The 17,570-nt window shown below is 39.3% G+C and overlaps 3 protein-coding genes across 3 annotated transcripts in view; 1 reads left to right on the top strand and 2 right to left on the bottom strand.

The window, feature by feature from the left end:
- Nucleotides 1-557: 557 nt before the first annotated feature.
- hgsnat (heparan-alpha-glucosaminide N-acetyltransferase) lies at nt 558-12,378 on the bottom strand. Its single transcript, XM_046047017.1, has 18 exons — nt 12,207-12,378; nt 11,186-11,304; nt 10,691-10,827; nt 9,991-10,109; nt 9,774-9,843; nt 9,364-9,433; nt 9,054-9,157; nt 8,579-8,655; nt 8,395-8,425; nt 6,557-6,717; nt 6,271-6,386; nt 6,024-6,145; nt 4,959-5,085; nt 4,645-4,731; nt 4,485-4,562; nt 4,250-4,320; nt 1,914-2,026; nt 558-1,038 (listed from the first exon to the last, which is right to left on the bottom strand). Exons 1-18 carry the CDS (start codon nt 12,376-12,378, stop codon nt 857-859), a joined length of 1,956 nt encoding a protein of 651 aa, XP_045902973.1. The 3' UTR covers nt 558-856.
- Nucleotides 12,379-12,894: 516 nt separating this feature from the next.
- On the top strand, nt 12,895-15,507 carry LOC123969536 (dynactin subunit 6-like). The gene is made up of 7 exons (XM_046047019.1): nt 12,895-12,993; nt 13,201-13,265; nt 13,432-13,537; nt 13,666-13,751; nt 13,869-13,916; nt 14,049-14,191; nt 15,175-15,507. Exons 1-7 carry the CDS (start codon nt 12,965-12,967, stop codon nt 15,265-15,267), a joined length of 570 nt encoding a protein of 189 aa, XP_045902975.1. The 5' UTR covers nt 12,895-12,964; the 3' UTR covers nt 15,268-15,507.
- Nucleotides 15,508-15,766: 259 nt separating this feature from the next.
- The window catches only part of gtf2e2 (general transcription factor IIE, polypeptide 2, beta), a 13,681-nt gene continuing 11,877 nt past the window's right edge, over nt 15,767-17,570 (bottom strand). Inside the window, exons 7-8 of the mRNA XM_046047018.1 lie at nt 16,649-16,764; nt 15,767-16,460 (exon numbers count right to left, since the gene is read on the bottom strand). Of these exons, the coding sequence (XP_045902974.1) occupies nt 16,341-16,460; nt 16,649-16,764 (236 nt within the window). The 3' untranslated portion in view covers nt 15,767-16,340. The remainder of the gene's footprint in view (nt 16,461-16,648; nt 16,765-17,570) is intronic.

A 17,570-nucleotide genomic window follows, 5' to 3' on the forward strand; every position in this document is an offset into this window, starting at 1 on the left:
ATCATTGAGACCCCACGATGTGAGATCTTGCATGGAGCCCCAGTCCGAGGGAGATTGACAGTCATGTTTAGCTTCTTCCATTTTCTAATGATTGCTCCAACAGTGGACCTTTTTTCACCAATCTGCTTGGCAATTTCCCCATAGCCCTTTCCAGCCTTGCGGAGGTGTACAATTTTGTCTCTAGTGTCTTTGGACAGCTCTTTGGTCTTGGCCATGTTAGTAGTTGGATTCTTACTGATTGTATGGGGTGGACAGGTGTCTTTATGCAGCTAACGACCTCAAACAGGTGCATCTAATTTAGGATAATAAATGGAGTGGAGGTGGACATTTTGAAGGCAGACTAACAGGTCTTTGAGAGTCAGAATTCTAGCTGATAGACAGGTGTTCAAATACTTATTTGCAGCTGTATCATACAAAGAAATAGTTAAAAAAATCATACATTGTGATTTCTGGATTTTTTTTTTTAGATTATGTCTCTCACAGTGGACATGCACCTACAATGACAATTTCAGACCCCTCCATGATTTCTAAGTGGGAGAACTTGCAAAATAGCAGGGTGTTCAAATACTTATTTTCCTCACTGTTTGTCAGGGATCAGCTGCGTCATGTCCGAAGGTCTTTGGAAAAAGTAGTTATGGTCGTATAAAGTAGTGAGTAAAAATAAAAATCTGAAAAAAGTGGGAGAAATATATATATATATGTTCAGAGACAGAAAACCACCATAGTTTTGACAAGAAAAAAAAAATATCAGTCTCCTCTTTCCCGCTTTCCAAATATTATCAGATTTTAACTCCAGCAATTTTGATGTAAACACTGTCCTCTGGTTTCGCTGTCCCTTCATTTAGGGACTCTACTTCTATATTTTCCAGAAAATCTTCTTTCTGTAAAGCACGTAGGAGATGAAGACCCAACAGGAAGTAGCCACAAGGTTCTGGGTGAGGTGCTCCGCGTGGGATTGGCTGTTGGTCATGCGCCAACGGAAGGGGAAGTACTCCTCAAACACTTCATGGCTCACGTACACGAGGATGGAGTTCATTCCTGGAATCACACACACACACACACACACACACACACACACACACACACACACACACACACACACACACACACACACACACACACACACACACACACACACACACACACACACACACGACAGTAGTTACACATTTTAGTGATTGCAAAGACTTTATGATCATAATTACTAATATCCATCTCCAAACATACCAGAACACTTTACTCATCTCAAACTTAAAGAGGTCATATTTTGCTTTTTGGCTTTTTCCCTCTCCTTTATTGAGTTATATATCTTTTTTGTGCATGTAATAGGTTTGCAAAGTGAAAAAGCCCAAAGTCCAGCCCAAAGGGAGTTTCCATCTCCCACAGAAAACTCTGTTCTGAACTGCCTGAAAACAGCTCATTTGTAGTCCAGCCATTTCCCTTTCATCCCACAGGGATGAAAGCAAAATGCGCTTCATATAATGCTCGCGAAGCGGCTACTCCGCCACGCCCTCAAAAATACCGGTGTAAAAACACTGAGCTGCAGCACACCTCTCCTCTCCCTTCCAAACCCTAGCTTCTCTCCAAGCAGTCAATGGACAGAAAAGTTTCATCTAAAAATGAACTTTTTGGATGAAAGATACTTTTGTTACAAATTAATAACTCACCACTCTGAAACTCTTGCTCCAGTCTATGTTGCCAAGCTGGTAAGGGGAACATTTACAGCTGAACTGGTGTTGTTTTTACCAGCTTCTCACGACCCGCCCTACTCTGCTTATGATTGGCTAGTAGTCCTTAACTAGGAATCGTGCATGTGCAACTCCCAACAAAGACCATGTAGAGGCAAGATGTATCACTCCATAGTTAAAACGAAGCCTTCAAGACACAGCGTCTTGAAGCTGTGCAATGCTCACCAGGGTAGTAGAAAGGTGCTCCGGACCACCACTTCTTCACATCCACTGTGTAGTACACCAGCACAAGCAGCACATATGCAAAACAGGCCAGTGTTGTTACATATGACAGAGACCTAGAAGTGAAATGAACAGGTACATGCAGCATTATTAAAATACATTCCACTGCAAACATTTATCAAGGATATCCCTGCAAGTGTGCCAATATTCATAAAGGATATCCCTGCAGGTGTGGGGAGTTTTCATTTGTCTGGAGATTTTCTATAGTTTATCTCCAGTCTAACTTCACAAAGCTACTTTCATACATGACAAAACAACTCCACACCTGTAATTTAAAGGCCATTATTGGCAGCGGCTTGTGCTAAAGTTTAACAACTTTTGATGGTTCTGATTTTCAGCGGCATGGATGGGTGACCAGCTTGACCCTGTGCTAAAAAATTTAGGCTAGTTACTCTTGGACTACATTTTCAGTAAAAATTTGTGTGTTCAATATTTAGGACTAGGGGGGAAGCTGGCTAGGAATTAAATGCAAATGTGGGAAATCTGGACAGTACGGGGATTTTGTTTTAAAGCAAAAAAAACGAAGGGCCTAAAAAATTTATTATCCACCAAGCTGGGAAATTGCCACTGGCCCACCAAAAGATAAAATATGATAGGCACAAGAAGACATAGTATACAGCAGAACAAATAACCAGCCACTAAAAAACAAAACATACATATGAACACAAAGATATCACTAATCAGGGTGGTACCAGGGGTTAAAGCAAGATATTTTTCTGTGCCTGAAATGTGTTCTGGGTTTATGAAAGATGGAGGGTAGCGGGCAAGAGCGTAACTTTGTGTTGAAAACTGACGGGGACATATGGACTCTTGGCTCAGGAAACATGAAGAAACACAATTCTGGGTTTACAAGGAAAAGACAAGAAGATAATTGTACACTGGTTTGATAAAACGTTCAATGTGGAAAATTTTTGAGCATTAAACAGTTAATTTCCTGCATTCTGGTAACATTTTCTGCCACCACCTATAATCAGTGCTTGAAGTAGAAAATATAGGTGCGGGGCAATATGGCTGAAAATGTTATCACGATAAAACATTTCACATCATTCAATATCGATTATTCTTATGATAAATGTCAAATCATTATAAGGCAGATTTTTGCTCCTGAGTGAAAGTTGAAGAAACCAGATGGATTAATTGTGGTTTTAAACTATTTTTTGCCAGTGTTTCCCATACAGTTAATTTTTTTATTTATTTACTAGGCCTATTTAAAATGGTATTTGACTGCAGAGCACCGTAGTGCATTCACGCAGCACATCCTCTCGCTCGTCCCTCTCTCTCTCTCTCTCCCTCATGAACACCGCTGCACAAATCTGTCCAACACAAGGCTGTGGACGCCCAGCTTAAAAAAGTTATTAGCAAGCACGTAAGGAGCCTAGCTAATAAGAAGAGCTAAGTTAACGTTAGAACCATACAGTCTATGGTTAGAACTGCCCATTCACATGGGAGCTCAAGGCTGCATGAAAGGCACCGAGCTTCTACCTGCTCCGTCTCGGCCGACAGAGATTAGAAAAGTCCCGGGACGCCAAAGAGCGAAACGTAGAAGTAACTTACTGGTATCGGTGGCCCACTTCAAGCACTGCCTATTACCAAAATTGACACCACTTATCTGTGAAGCCGCACTCCACCGGTGGATTACATTCCACAAAAATGTTGAGTTACGTTGGCAAAGGTACAGACGATCCAATCCAATAAAATATTTAGTCCAAAACGCATTATTATTTCAATAAATACATACGGACTGCTATTGCGTCGCTTTATATTAGCGTAACTACAGCTAGCATGTAAATAGAAAACGCGTCTACACCATAGACTATATATAAAAAGGTCTACACGTTGACTTTTTGAGTGACACCTTAATTGACCCAAAAGAAACTTCCATGCCCTGTTCACGGCCTACAATAGCCAATGAGTGTCCACGTCGCCAGGAAGTGTCAGTCCCCTTTCTTTCGGTATACACCGACACCGAGCCACCAATTGTGCAGAGGAAGACTGGCGCTTCACACACACACCTAACATGCGACAGTTAAAAAATATCCAAGAATATTTTCCACAGAAATATTTATATATTGTCGAATACAAAACCGCCTCGCGTCGGGATTCTGGCACAGCGCCGGAGAACTTTAAGCCCTGTGGTACACAACAATAAATGTCTCATAACTTTTTAAACTGCCTATTGATTGCAGCAACTTTCACTAATGTTAAGTCATCAGATACCAAAAAAAGCAGCTGCTCAGCAAACATTGTTCCATCTGAAAGTGCATAAAAGCAAACGTTACCATAGGTTCTTGTTTACAGGAATGAAGCCCTGGTCTGTGGAACACTTGGTCAGAACTGCTGATATGCCTCCCTGTGTGTTACAAGAGACTTTATTATTAACTCAGGAAAGCAAAAGTGTCACAAAATAAATGTGTGAAAACATCTTATTCAGCAAAACAGTGACTCAACTATAAATACTTTATGCGCACATACTGTAGAAGTACGAGATGTTACACAACAAGTGAATGGGCTTACCAAAAACAAACCCCATATAAGAAACCTTGACATTATACTTCTGGGGAGATCTCTGTAGTGTAAGATTATTTTTCCTGCCTGGGAACAAATAAAAATACAATTAAAACAAGAGCAAGAGACAAAAAGGAAGAGAACTAGCAGACAAATACACACTGCACACCTGTAATCCAAGAAAAGCCATGACGATAGAGTTGATGCTGCCAAGAACACCTTCTGGGTCATATGGCATATGAGTTGCATAAGTCACCTTAATTCAAATGGAAACAGAAGTGGATTTTTATAATAATATACTTGTGTTCTGACACTGCTTACCCTTGCATCACCTGTAATGTTAGCATGGCTGGGGTTATAAATTGTGTATGGGCTTATCAGAGAGAAACCTGATATATAAAAAGGTCAAGGTTAACATCCCAAGTTAAGAAAAGACTACCGGTAAATGTGACTACTGTTTGGGTTGTTTTGCTGGTCACTAACCCGTGAGGAGGGGGTCTGGTAGATATGGTTTGCTCCAAGCAGCCATCTGTCAATGAAACCAGCCGCTCCACCCGTGCAGTTAGCATAGAGACCCATGTCCCCAATCCCACCTGGACCCAGGTAGCCTCTGTTCAGAAGAGTGGGGTCAAGTCAGTGTAATAAATGCAGGGTAAAAAGGTATAGACAGAAAGTTCAAGGTTTAAAAAACAAACAGGACAGTAAGGTTGGAATTTTAAGGGATTCAGTCAATTACGATTAAAAGTTTGTTTCATCTCCTATTTTCAATTGTTAATTAAATATCCAATATCAGTATCAGATCAGTGCATCCGTAGTTGTATTGTCTCACCTCTGTTGAGTAAAAGCTTAACAAATATACCGCAAAACAATACATTATAATTACATTTACATTATATTTACTCATTTGACGCTTTTATCCAAAGCAAATTACATTTGAGTAACAACATACAAGCATCTATAAAACATGAAATCAGTAAGAGATCTACTGACAGAAGATACTAGTAAGAAGAGCAGCAATAAATACTAGTAAAAGCTATTAGCACATACAGCATCGATGGGGTAAAGAACTAGGGAAATAGTGCAACAAATACAAGAGAATTGTGAAGAAGAAGAAGAAGAAGACAGGAAGTGCGTGTAGAGGTTAGGGGTTTGAGGTGTCATAAGAGGAAGTGTTCTCGACTTGTATAATAATTACAAGAAACAAAATAATGTAGCAATTTAGCATTTTACACTGCCAACCACAAAGCAGTCAGAGTGCATTCCTCTGGCAAGCCTGTGCAGTTCTTTAAATATATTTCAATGAACAAAAAAGTTTTATAACTGCAACATAACCTTGGTTCTAAATAAAAAAATTTAGTGATAGACACTAGTAAAGCATGGACTGATAATCTGAGTAAGCTGACATTGTGTTTCACACACAAACACACAGAAAACACCAAATACACTTTATAATACTTTTCAGAAGTGGACAAAACTGTGTTGTTTGTAGAACATTTCCCTTATTACATGGATACAAAAAGACACACAAACACGCCATGTTTGACTCACGTTGGGCAATCTGGTACAGGAAGTAGGAAAGTGAGGCATAGCCAGATGATTTCTAAGAGAAGCACACACAGCCAGGCTGGCCAGTACAGCAAGATGTCAAGGCCAGGTGACCACCAAACATCCTGGAAAACATAAACACTCCCTCATTTACAGTTTGCACTGTAGTGTTTTTACACTAGATACCGCTTTTTTATTTAAGCTAACTCTTAAATAAAAAGTTAAAAAATGAGGGCAGTTGTTGGCTGACCGTTGTAAGGATGTCAAGATGACCTCTCGCCACCAAGAGATCCAGGCAGGCTACAGCTAGGTATGAAAAGCCCAGGCGCTGCAACACACCTGGGATCCGCAGATTGTCCCAAGACACTGGGGAGTGGATAGGGATGGAGTGTGAGCACACAAGCGAGGAGAAACAGGCATGAAGAAATTACCACACAAGTCCAAATGTTTGGAGCAGTATTAAAGAACGTGGTCTATTAGTCATCTAAATGGTTTGTGTTATTATAGTCAACATCAAAGAGTGTGTTTATACTCACGTGGTCCCTGGCAGTAGTTTGGGTTGATGACAAAGACACCAATCAGGAAGAGCTGCAGGCTCCTCCACACAACTTTCCTCAGCAGTGAGCAGCGGGTCGAGCCTGCACGGAGCAGGGAGTTGATTGACAGAGCGATAGATGTCCCCATTATAAACACAAACCTGGTGAAGGAGGGAAACGCAAAGTGTGAATAAATGAGACAAAAAGAGGTGTAAGGTGAAAATGTGATAAGGTTCATTCACAATATGAGCTTTTGTTTTACACTTGTTGACTGGAAGCTTTGCTGAGGGAAAAAGGGAATGGTTTATTATTTTGGTTTGGTGTATTCCCTTTTCTTTTTTGAGATGAACTTTAATGTAGAGTCCAGCTTCAAATCAAAGTGCCACGAAGAAAGCTCAAACCTTTATTGCCTTTTAGGAACATTTTGGTTTGCAGACAGAATTAGCTAATAATAGAAATACAACAAAAACACAGACATTTGCAGCATGTACAGTACAACACATCGACAAACCAGGGTTCCAACTTTTTTCTAGAGATCATTTTCCAGGACATTTTCAGTGATGCTCTAGTAGGTATTACAGACAGATATCATGTCACAATAATATGTTCCTCTCTGCAGAAGTCAGATTTTAAAGACATACAGTCTATGGCTATAACTTATCTATGAAATCATCTCTTACTGTTGCTTTTTTCCTTTTTACTGTTTATTTCTTGCCTTGTTTTAATGTTTAAATGTCGTTAAATGTACTTTTTTAAATAGTATTGTCATTGAATTTTTTTGTTTCGGTTGGAAAGTCCTTTGTATTCTATGCTTGGCAAGTGCTTTTCTTGGTTTATATTTTAACCACTACTGCCTGAAGACCAATAACGTAATAGCCTCAACACAAATAACAGCATGCAAGTTTTCCTACTAACAGATCCCATCATTCTGTTGAACCTTAGCTTTCTAACATCACTGTGGTCCTTAACCAAATGCAGTGTAATAGTACAGAAAGCTATACATGTTACATGCATACATGTTGCTCTCTGTACATCCATGGGACCACTGTCACAACGCCAAACTTTATTTAAACTTTACAACAATCTTGGTGTACTGATGTGCAAATGTAATATGGTCAAAAACTGGGTCTACTTCATAGGTGTGACAATTTCAATTCAATGTTTTGACCCCGGCTTCATGTTAACATGTTGACTAATTTAACATTACTCAACTGTTTAAAACAAGTTCAGAAGAAAACGTTATAAACATAATAAAACTAACATAGTTACCAGCTAGCAGTGACTAATATTTACCTTTGGAGGATAATGCTACTTACATTATTCAGAGTTTCGGTCACCTGAATTAATATCATCCAACCTGTGCTACCACATGACATGACTGTGGGGTGTGTTTACAATGCTGCCGCAGCATAACATAGCAACCGCAACATAACGTTACAATGATTTTCCAGGACAACACAAGACACAGGACACTTTACTTTTTGTCTGTTTTCCATGAGTGCAAAATTGGTTAACTATTTTCCAGGTTTTTCAGGACACATGGGAACCCTGCAAACGCCAGTTGGTCAAAGCATTAACACCTTTATTTAATGGGCAAATTTCACAATGTGACTGGAATAAAGTAAAATGATTTCATGTTCTGGTGCTCTTTTTTTATATATAGTGTCATTATTATTACAAATAAATATACAGAAGAATATATTATATAAGAATATTACTGTATATTTACTTTAATGCGTGAGTGGAAATTAAGAGTATTCAAATAACTTTCCAATTCAAAAGTGGGCTCAATTAATCTGCACTATTAAGATATGCCAGGGAATTTTAATGAAACTTACCAAGGGAAGACTAGATCTGCAACAGTAAGCCCTGTAAGGAGACAAATGGGAAACAAAATCATTGTTGTCTTCAAAATCAACTACAATACCAAGGAAGGTGCCAAGGCAGGTTACAAAGATCTGCGAATAATGACTCATTGATGACTGGTTAATTAAAAAAAAATCAGAACGAGGAAAGGCTCACCATTCCAGCTTTCGTGTTTAAAGAACCAGTATCGTCCCCCTCCATAGTTCACAAACACCATAATGACTAAAGAGATACTGATGGGGAATAGGAGAAAACGCATCATTACTGAAAGGCATTAAGTACTAGAAGCAAGATGTTATACCAAACAAGACAAGCAAAGTTACAAAGACTATTTGTTTCAAAAGATGCAAAGTTTAAATATAACAGAAATATGGACAAATGGTTGACTTCAGGAAGAAGAAATCCCTTGAAACAAATACTGCAACTTCAAGGCACAGAATTCATGTTAATTATTATCAGTAGGGGCTCAGTAATGAGTGGAAATTCCAGTGTCAGCTGCCAAAATGTCATACTACAGTGAGAATCACATGATACAGCATAATGACAGATCAGGCCGAGGGTTAATTCAGCTAATATCTTTCATCTTTCACTGAGAAAGCTGAGCTGCAGGCATGTATGGAGGGGCGGTTACCCTCTGAATGTGTCCAGAGACCGCAGCCTCTTGCTGGGACTGGGTGGTGGAGGGAGGATGTTGTCAGTAACTGCTGCCACTGTCCTGTCAGGGGAGCCCAGTTCCTGAATGATAGTAGTTAGATCTCAACACTGTCCAACTAAAAGCACACTAATAATAATAATAATAATAATAAAAAATAAAAATAATAATAATAATAATAATAATAATAATAATAGCAGGATGCATCATAATGGAAAAATTTAAATCTTGGCTAAATAAAGTCCTAACAGTTTGTGGTTGGAAGACTTCCCTCCACACAAACACTCACGGAGTTGATGAGCCTCTCTGTCTCCATGGAGCCGCCAATTCGAAAGAGGAAACCCCTCACTACATCGAGCCTGGACAAGAAGCAATCAACCAGTTTAGGAGCAATTCTATAAAGCACACAAGCTCACAGTTCATACATGAGACACATGAATACAGCAGCAGGAGCTCTGTGCTTGGCAGGAACCTTAGCAAGAGAGGCTGAGGACACAGCACTACAACAAATATCCCAAAAAAATGTTTTAAATGTAATCAGGTTATCCTTAATTTAATATATCATATATAGATATTGTTTTTGTTTGTATATTTATGCAAGGCTGTCAAGATTTTCTAATTAGTATGAACTAGTTCTACTACCTATAGAGCTCTACTCCTACCAATAGAGAAGTAAAAAAAACAATAAAATTACTTTACCCTAATAATGTTTTTCCAATGGCAGACACCAAGGCCAGCCCAGCAAAGATAAGAAAAGCTACCAAGATTGCTGTGTGAAGAGAATGGGTCATTATCTCAATGTAGCATGGTCTTTGTACAACACGGTAGGGATGAAAATAGCACCAATAAGTCAAAACACTTGACACAAGTCCATGTCATGCAAACTTATAAATGTGCTTATGTAAGTGAGACTCACGTATGTAGCTGTTGACGGGGTCTGCATCAGTTACTACGGAGCAGTTGACCACTGAGGAGTCGTTCAGATTTTTCACCCACAGAGAGTAGTTCCCATGCTCTCCAAAGTGGAATGGAACCCTAGCAATTAAAATTGACACACACACATATATAAATGTATATAAATGTTTTAACACAATGAGAGTCATAGTTTATTTCAACAAAATCATGACTATTTTTATTAGATTTTTCCATAGAAAAGCACATTTTGTTTTTCGCTTTTAATTTCTGCTTTACCTTTCTCTGTGTTTAACGAGTGAGTGGCAAAGAAGTTTCATTAAAGACAATTATTTATTCCAAATAATAGAATAGTAAATCCCACCAACTACAAACTTTAAAAAAATGTAGGGCTACAACTAACAATTATTGTCATCAATTACTTGTAGATTTTCTTGAAATATTGATCAATCGTTTAATTTACAAAAAATATGCCCATTGCTATTTAATATAGCCCAGAGTATTATATTGCTTGATATTCAGTTTCATAAGACACAAGCAGCAAATACTTATTATATAACAAATAACTGTGCATCTAGAACTAGGAAATTCAGGCCTCAACTTGAGTTACTTTTCCACCGGAAAGCTTCCTGAATTCCTGTTTTTTATAAAGGTATATTCTCAGCTCTGGTGTATGTGAAACATTTCTTTTTTTTTTAACTTACGTGCAGAGTTCCAGGTTGATAGGAGTGCTGTTGAGCTGTAGTGTAATCCCATGCTGTGTGCTCACAACGAAGTCTACTGAACTGGGCTGGCCAGGACTTGGCCCTGCAGGTACCACCCCTAGCTGCTGGTACAAACACTAGCACACAACAAAGGCCCAAATCAGAACATCATCCTCTTCCTCCTCCTCCTCCAACGTCTGACATTTCACCACTAAGCAAATTGAAAATTCACAGTTACATGTACAGGCACATGACACATTGATGTCCATCACAAATCTCAAAACATAATCTTCATAGGATAGGCGGGACACAATCAATCATATTAAAGTGTTGACGTTGCACCTAAATGAAGCACACATCGCCTACACCACAGGTGTATGACGCCAGTGTAACCACTGTGGAAATCGCAGGTGAGAGGTCGGTCAGATCGCAGAGGACTTGTCAGGCGCTAGTGAGGCGTTTAAGGTGTGTCACTACTCATATGTGTGAGCCTACCTGGTAGCAGCGCTCTGACATCCAGGACACCACCACCTCAGTGTCCAGCTCATTGTTGACAGTCAGAAATGCCTCATCCATCCTCAGGACTATGTGCGGATGATGATGAGGGAAGCCAGCTGGAGTAAGAAATAGCAGTACACATTGTGCAAATCTGTCAAAATCCATCAGCAAATCTATTTGCTATACAGAAAGCAAAAACATGCAGGAAAGATGCTGCAGTCTAGAGTGTAGTTAACCACACCCAAATGTGAAGCCACTGTTCACTGAACAGACGTCATGGACATCATCAATTTAATCAGAAACACGTAGCACTATGTTTCCTATTGCACTGATTAGAATGCGTCAAATAACCGCAGCTTCCCTGACTCCATGTTGACGAACAATAAGTGTACGAGCCAGAGAAATCATACCGTGAAGGCTTTGATTTAAAATGCCTTCCTACAGGCTACAGATGTGCACCTAGCTTTCTGTGACTTACCTCAAACCTGTAGTTCACTGCTATCGTCATGGATAGTTAAGTTAGCCAGAGTGAGAGAAACGGCCCAATTTAACTGCAAGCGACATGCAGTCAGCTAACGTTTCTCCCTTAAAGAGGAAACATGTGAAAGGGCTGAAGTTATGGCTGCAGAGCCCCGTGGTCACATGCTGATTTAATCCGTAAACTACCCCCAGGAGGGAAGTTCAAACTGAAGCTCATTCTTAGACTGTCGCCTTGAGTGGGTGCTGTTTTGCCTACACTTAGCCCCCAGCTACTAGATTTTATGACTTCAGTTAGCTAATCGCTGAATACCTAAACAGCATACGTTACCTATCGTGGCGAATCGTCAGTTGGTTGATGAAGCACCATTGCTGCAAGACGCATTTAAACCACATAAATTGAAAAATGATGTAAAACTGTGCAGGACATTAGGCAGGCAGCTAGTTATAGCTAACCTAAGTTAGCTACGAAGCACCATCCTCGTTTTGTTTTGTTTTTTTTAGGTTTTTTACTTCTCAACTGTCCTGGGTTGGTACTTACAGATGGATATTTCAGCTGTCAGTGGAACCACGCAAACGGCTACAACCAAAGCAATGGCAGCAAAGGTAAACATATCATAGTGATATGGTTGGGTCATTTCTTTCTGCCCTGCCTTCACCCCTACAACTGAAGATGTGTCTTTTGAGGTGTTCCTTAGTTTCCTTTTTGCCATAGCCCCTTCCTTGTTTTGACATTGTAGGGGGAGCGACAAGGGACAAAGTACATTATTGGCGCAAACTGTTGTTCAGGACGTCTGAGGCCACCATAACACATTGACCTAGTGTGTGATATTTGTGTGATGAACGTTAAACAAACTACCTTTGGATATATGGCATTTGCAGGTGTAAATAGCCAGTTTATTTTGGGGTCTGGGTATTTTCACTGAGTTACACATGAGTCTATTGGATTTACACGTTGGTTTTTGGCCCCACCAGGTAGACAAAACACATCCAGGGTCTCACAGACGACACACTGAATAAAACTTTAATGTGACCGAAACACAAATTTATGGACTGCTAAGGTTATAAATGTCTATACTTAACTGTTTTTAAGTGTCTAATATATTGTTTAAACTATAGACGTTTTTTCAAATGAGCAGTACCCAACTTTAACCAGATTGCCTTCATCATTGAATCCTCATAGCCTTCTTTTCAATTGATTTTTGTGAACTGAACTGACGCATGCGCTGTGATAGCAAGGACTCCAAATCGATCATCGAGTTCATCGACGGCGCCTCCCACCGGACATCATCTGACACAATGGCAGATAAACAAAATGCCCAGAAAAGGTAATATTGATGTTAGCACGTTAATAACGTTTAACAGCTTAGCTGAACATTTATAATGAAGGGAATGATGACTAAATAGCCACAATGAAGTAACCATGTAGCTAGTGAAGACGGATATGCGATTTAGCTAGCTAGCACCGTTAGCTATCGTCAGCATTTTCATCCTTTTTTCTCACGTCCTCTGTCACTGTTTTACTTTTTTCCCAGTGTAAAAATAGCCGCTGGGGCCGTAGTTTGTGTTGAAAGTGAAATTAGAGGAGATGTCACCATAGGTAAGATGTTTCGCTGTTGGTCACTTGCAAGTAATTACTGTCGACTCGACAAACCTTACATTCCTTTCACGTTAAGTTATCTTGAATTTGGTTATACTTTTACAGGTTTAAGTAACGCGTGTGATCCAACGATCACACAAATTTAAAAAACTCTGTGTTTCTTCAGGCCCCAGGACTGTAGTCCACCCAAAAGCTCGTATCATTGCAGAGGCAGGGCCCATCGTGATTGGAGAAGGCAATCTGATCGAGGAGCAAGCTCTGATCATTAATGGGTAATTTAAGATTTCTTGTACCTGGCTGTATACATGTACATGACTGTTACACATACAGTATTTGGAATCTTTGAAATCATCCTTCTCTGCATGGGAATAATTACAAGCCTGCTTGTTCTGCCCTACAGTTACCCAGAAAACATCACACCAGATTCTGAGGTGGAACCAAAGACAATGACCATTGGCATGAACAATGTATTTGAAGTTGGCTGTGGTATCCTTTTGACTTGCCTGTCCAGTCTTATTCTATAAGTCAAATGAGTTCATATTGTAACCATTTCATCAACGTTAACTATCAAAAATCAGTTTTTCCTTAGCTGGGATATAACAGTATCACAAGCCCTAAAAATTGGGGACAACAACGTGATTGAATCTAAAGGTGGGATATTTGTCTTTGTTTGACTTTCAGTGTGTGTTCAGGTGTGAGCAACCCACATCTGCAGAGATGGATGCGGCATTCAGATGAACAAAGTCACTTACTGTATCAAATATCCTCAATTTTGTTGTCTAGCGGACGTGGGCAGGAATGTGATCCTCACCAGTGGCTGCATCATTGGAGCCTTCTGTCAGGTGAACACCTGTGAAGTCATACCTGAGAACACGGTCATCTTCGGCTCCGGATGTATGAGGCGGGTTCAGACAGAGAGACCACAGGTATGAATGAACATGTGTGGGGTGTAAACGGGTACACCAGGCTAGTGGTTAGCTTTGCAGTATCAAAACCAGAGCATCCCAAACACTTCTTGTGCTTACAGGTACACCATTAAAATATGTTTTCTTGTTGAGACTCTGTCAGAGAAGTGTTGATGTGGTAACGCTATGGTAACTGGAGGCAGCAGTTTCCGGTGGTGTTTTAGTAGACTGCATAGTAAATGTACAGGTTTTAGTGCTAGTGCAACCACCTGTTGTATGCTGGATAGATAGTCCATTTAATAGTTTCTGGCAGTTCATTTATTACAAGCATCAAAAACAGTCTCATTATCATTCTGATGAACATAATACTGTATGTGAATATGGACTGTATGCTGTCCCACAATTTAAAAAGAAAACTGTCTGAATGGTCAAACATGTTTTAGTAGACATTGAGTTAGAATCAGGTCTATTTGTCAAACTGAATTTGTACTGAGTAACTTAACTTAAACGCAACTGTTACATACTGTGCGTATTGGTAAAAACCTGCTCTGAATAGTTACACTTTTCAGTCATGTCATAGTTTTTGCTGGTCTTTCAACTGTGTCAGCAGCGTTTGTCATGTCTAAAAGCTCCGTATACAAATATTAAAAGTAATTGTCTTTTCAAACCAAAATACATGGTACATAAAAGCATAAAATGAAGTTCAAACACATTTTTACAGCCTTCCACTAACTTAAAAAAAGGATGCAGCAACATTAACACTTACGGTACCTCTAGATCCTATGGGATTTTGCACATTACTGCATACATATGCATATGTATTTTATTTCCCAGTCTACCCAGCCTGTTCAGGAAAATGCTATAAAGAAATGTATTTCTGGTCTACTGTGGTTTTAAGTTTTGGTGCAGTATTTTCAAACAGCGCCAATGTGACTTTGAAAAACCCCACTCAACCCCACACAAGAAATCAGCTTATTAGCATGTTTGTTTTGTCATCTTCACAGCCCCAGACTCTTCAGCTCGACTTTCTGATGAAGATTTTGCCAAACTACCACCATTTGAAGAAAACTGTTAAAGCAGGCCACAGTGCTAGCTAAGATTTAACTTTACACTTTTTTTAAAGTTGAATTGTAAATGGCTAGCAAACACTAATTTAAATGGATCTTGCTGGAAAGAAGCATGAATGTATATAATGATATATGGACCTAGCTTCATCAGTACCTTTTCTTATTTACTGATATTTTCTACTCTAACTGCAACAGCTGATTAAGCATTTCATCTTCATCTTGCTGTGCTGATGTACCGTTTCTATGATTAATTAAATAACCTAAAAAACATTGATGGTGTGCAGGATATACTAATTTATGATCCCAGTGGTTACTGGTAATTTCATCATTTGGTTATAAATTGTGCAGTAAGAATACATAAGATAGTGGAATGTTTTCAGTGTATATCCAGATTTTAAAGATTGAGAGAAATAAAGAGTAAATGAAAATACTTAAATTTTCATTTAACACTTTAACACAAAAGTTAGCATTTCAAATGACAACCTACTATAATAAATGTAATGTGTGTAAATCAAGCAACAAGGCAGTATATCTTGTAACTGTAATTTATTAAAATAAGTTCAAAAGGTTTTTGTATTTTAAACCAGTAAGCCATGGTGCTGCAAAGTGAAAGAATTTAAATATTTTTAAATTCCACAAGAAGTCATGTCCAAGATGTTTCATGCTGGATGAGGTACCTCAATGTGATACACTGCGTAACGTAAGCCTGTCTTCTGCAATTGCTATTAAAAAAGGACACACACCTCTTTGCAATATACTAAATAAAATGAAGAAATAAGTATGTACACACTTCAACCTCATTTACATTTTAACACTAAGGCTACAGCACCCCCTCTCAGGATGGTCGTTTTGTTAAGGGCATTCAGCGTCCTTACTGGTCTCCATATTCTTTAATAAACAAACTAAAAATGATTCCACAACACATTTGCTATTCACTCCATGTAATACAAGGTCACTGAGAGGAGTGCAAAGAAAGGAAAATAATCTAGTTTGTTTTGACACAAGAGACAACCATGAAATAGTCTTTCTGCGGCCAGGGTCTGCAGCCATTTCTCATTTACAGACAAAATCTCTCCTGAGGAAACGCAGTCAGTGAATGGATTTCACTTCTTAGCAGGAACACCATCTGAATAGTCCTCAAGGACGCCTGCCAAATGGTTGTTGTGGGTCTTGAAGTGTCTCTTCCTCTGCCCACCTTGCTTCTTCCGCTTCTGAACTGGTAACTGTAGTGAACACAGAAACACAATCGGCACAGATTAAGATGCTTGATTAACAACTTACAAATGTCAACATTCAGTTGTAAAATGTTCAAGCCTTTATTACTAGTAAAATAAATCAGATCAAGTATATTGAACTTGTGTGGGAAGTTAGAATGAAAATTAAAGTAGATGAGAGACCAGGGGACACTGACCACTTTCTTTGGTCCGGTTTCTTGCATGGAGGAGATGCCTTGCTTCTTCAGGTACTCTTCAATCTTCTCTTCATCCATGGAATCAACTGGGACGCTCCTCCACAGTTTCTGGAATTCTTTAATTGAAAGATGACATTTTTGATCCATTTGATAACTCGATAATGTTACGACACCACTCGCAAAGATGTTATGGGATTGTTGCTCCTGTTGCATGCGAGACCGGGACAATGATGGACGTCCTCGGACACCAGCAGACAGAGAGCAACGGTGAGTTATTAATTATTTATTTTCACTAATATGATGCTCAGCACCCAGCTGACGTTTTTTGAGCCATTCTTCCTCCTAAATTCACCTTACCTTGAAAAGGCTCTTCACACCCATGCAGGTGTTTTGACTCATTATGCCTGATTGGACCTGGCGTGATGCCGCCTTCACGTCATACGGGATGGATGTTAGGGATGGGAAAGATTCCCATGTTTACAACTTGCAAGCATTTACGTCACAGGAGAGCTCTAGAAGGTTGCACGATTACAGAGTTGAGGGTTTCAACAATAAAACAATAAATCCATTAAATTTGTGTTTAATCACCTTGAGCAACAGTCTTTGCTGTCAGAAAAGTCTAAAGTCTCATAATTATACTGTGGTTGTTGACGTGAACAATATTTCCAAGTCAGAATCTCATAATTACAATAACTAGTATGAAATGAATGCAGCATGAGGGCGGAGTGGGCCTGCAGACTGTGCATAATAGAAAATAGTCTGACTGTATTTCTTTTGTGGCACCTGTTTGGGTGGGAGACCTTTATCATTTTTATTGGTTCACGAAGTTTGGTAAGCTTGCATAATTTCAGCATAGTTCTGCCCCACTTCATGTAAAAACATTTACCATGAGTAAAGCTAGTTTCAGTTTTGATTGATTTTT

The sequence above is a fragment of the Micropterus dolomieu genome, linkage group LG04 (genome assembly GCF_021292245.1).
Source record: "Micropterus dolomieu isolate WLL.071019.BEF.003 ecotype Adirondacks linkage group LG04, ASM2129224v1, whole genome shotgun sequence".
In the NCBI taxonomy this organism is placed as follows: Eukaryota; Metazoa; Chordata; class Actinopteri; order Centrarchiformes; family Centrarchidae; genus Micropterus; species Micropterus dolomieu.